Consider the following 2,888-nt stretch of genomic DNA (forward strand, 5'->3'; position numbering starts at 1 on the left):
TGTATCGGAACCCTAGGAATACAGCTCCGGCCCATAGGGGGATAGCCATGGCTAGGTTTATTGATAGTTGAGTGGTAGGGGTAAATGAGTGAGGTATTAGGCCTAGCAGGTTGGTGGAGGCAATAAAGGAGATGGTGGAGATTAATATGAGAGCTCAGGACCGTCCTTTGGTTGAGTGGGTTAGCATTATTTGTTTAGTTACTAGTTGGATTAGTCATGTCTGGAATGTTGTGTAACGGTTGCTAATTAAACGTTTTGGGGAAGGAAATATGATTGAGGGCAAGATGATGATAATAATAACCAGAGGGAGGCCTAAGAATGATGGGACAATGAAAGGGGAGAATAAATTTTCGTTCATTTAGATTCTCAAGGGGAGGTTACTTTGAGTGTGCTGGAGGGTTTAGTCGAAGGAGGATAATAGGTATTAAAGTTTTTGATTTTTAGTTGAAAAATAATAAATAGGGTAATTAAAGTCCCAAAAATTACTATAAATCATGGTGCGGTATTTAATTGAGGCATTTTCATTGTGGAATTATTTAATTCTATCTTTAACTTAAAAGGTTAATGCTAAGGTAGCTTCACAATGGTGTCTACATTGATGTTGATCAGGCCTCAAAACATTTTAGTGGAACCATCTCCAGGACGATAGGCATGAAGCTGTGGTTAGAGCCACAGATTTCAGAGCATTGTCCGTAGAATAGGCCTGGTCGGGAAGATGATACTGTTGCTTGGTTTAGGCGGCCTGGAATAGCATCTGTTTTTAAACCTAAAGATGGAACCGCCCAAGAGTGAAGAACATCTTCCGATGAAATTAGTATGCAAATGGGGAGTTCCATAGGGAGAACAACCCGATTGTCAACCTCAAGTAGACGAAGATCCCCTGGTTTTAAGTCTGGTGTATTGACTATGTATGAATCAAATGTTAAATCCTCATAGTCTGTGTATTCATAGCTTCAGTACCATTGGTGTCCTATAGTTTTTACTGTTAGGACTGGATTGTTAATTTCGTCTATTATGTATAGAACGCGTAGTGAGGGAAGAGCAATCATAATAAGGATAATGGCTGGAAGAATAGTCCAGATTGTTTCTACCTCTTGGGCGTCTATGGTACTGGTGTGGGTTAATTTGGTAGTAAGTATAAGAGAAATGATATATAGTACTAATGTACTGATAAGAAAAACGATTATTAGCGTGTGGTCATGGAAGCTAGTAACTTCCTCTATAATAGGAGAGGTGGCATCCTGTAGGCCAAGTTGGAGAGGGTATGCCATGTAAGATATATGAGTTTCACTTATGATTTAACCTTGACAAAGTTATGTAAAGTTATTTTACTAATATCTTATTGAGAAAGACATAATGGTGTATGAGGCTGGCTTGAAACCAGTTTTAGGGGGTTCAAATCCTTCCTTTCTTAGTGTGAAGACTTCACGAAGGCAGGTTCTTCAAATGTGTGGAAAGGTGGGGGACATCCGTGAATTCATTCTAGGTTGGTTGAGGTGAGTTCAACATATTTAGCTTCACGTTTGGAGGCGAAAGCCTCTCAGATCATGAATACTATGAGGATTACTGCGGTTAAAGAGATAAATGATCCTATTGATGACACGGCGTTTCATGTCGTGTAGGCATCTGGGTAGTCTGAGTATCGTCGTGGCATTCCTGCTAGACCAAGGAAATGTTGGGGGAAAAATGTTAGGTTGACGCCAATAAATATAATTGTAAAATGGATTTTGGCTCATATATCATTAAGAGTGTAGCCTGTGAATAGAGGGAATCAGTGGACGAACCCACCTATGATAGCGAATACAGCCCCTATTGATAGAACATAGTGAAAGTGGGCAACTACATAATAGGTATCATGTAGGACAATGTCTAGAGAAGAATTAGATAATACAATACCGGTTAGTCCTCCTGCTGTAAATAGGAAAATAAAGCCCAGGGACCATAGTATGGCTGGGGATCATTTAATATTTCCAACATGAAGGGTAGCTAATCAGCTGAAAACCTTTACTCCTGTTGGAATAGCAGTGATTATTGTGGCAGATGTAAAGTAGGCTCGTGTATCCACGTCTATTCCTACGGTAAATATATGATGGGCCCATACGATAAATCCTAAAAATCCAATGGATATTATAGCCCAGACTATACCCATATAGCCGAAGGGTTCTTTTTTGCCTGAATAATATGTTACAATATGAGAAATAATGCCAAAGCCAGGTAAAATTAGAATGTAAACCTCTGGGTGACCAAAGAATCAGAATAGGTGTTGGTATAGGATAGGGTCTCCACCTCCAGCAGGGTCAAAAAATGTTGTGTTAAGATTTCGGTCAGTGAGCAGCATAGTGATACCGGCAGCTAGGACAGGTAGGGATAGTAGTAATAATACTGCTGTAATTAGAACGGATCAGACGAATAAGGGGGTCTGATACTGGGAAACTGCAGGGGATTTTATGTTAATGATGGTAGTGATAAAATTAATTGCCCCTAAAATTGAGGAAACTCCTGCCAGATGGAGTGAGAAGATACTTAAGTCTACGGAGGCTCCTGCATGTGCTAGGTTTCCGGCAAGGGGGGGATAGACTGTCCATCCGGTTCCAGCTCCGGCTTCCACTATTGAGGACACCAAGAGAAGCAGAAAAGAAGTGGGGAGGAGCCAAAAGCTCATGTTATCTATTCGTGGGAATGCTATATCAGGGGCTCCAATTATTAGGGGCACTAGTCAGTTTCCAAATCCCCCGATTATAATGGGCATTACTATAAAAAAATTATGACAAATGCATGAGCGGTTTCAACCACATTATAAATCTGGTCATCCCCTAATAGAGCTCCGGGCTGGCCAAGCTCAGCTCGAATCAGAATACTCAGCCCTGTGCCTACTATTCCAGCTCAAG

The 2,888-nt window shown here is 40.8% G+C and overlaps 1 protein-coding gene across 1 annotated transcript; it reads right to left on the reverse strand.

Moving 5' to 3' along the window:
- Positions 1 to 590: 590 nt before the first annotated feature.
- On the reverse strand, positions 591 to 1,411 carry LOC125345647 (cytochrome c oxidase subunit 2-like). The gene is given in 1 exon segment (XM_048337700.1): positions 591 to 1,411. A coding segment is annotated over 1 exon segment (666 nt). The 5' UTR covers positions 1,272 to 1,411; the 3' UTR covers positions 591 to 605.
- Between the last annotated feature and the right edge of the window lie 1,477 nt (positions 1,412 to 2,888).

This window comes from Perognathus longimembris, unplaced genomic scaffold (genome assembly GCF_023159225.1).
Source record: "Perognathus longimembris pacificus isolate PPM17 unplaced genomic scaffold, ASM2315922v1 HiC_scaffold_97, whole genome shotgun sequence".
Lineage (NCBI taxonomy): Eukaryota > Metazoa > Chordata > Mammalia > Rodentia > Heteromyidae > Perognathus > Perognathus longimembris.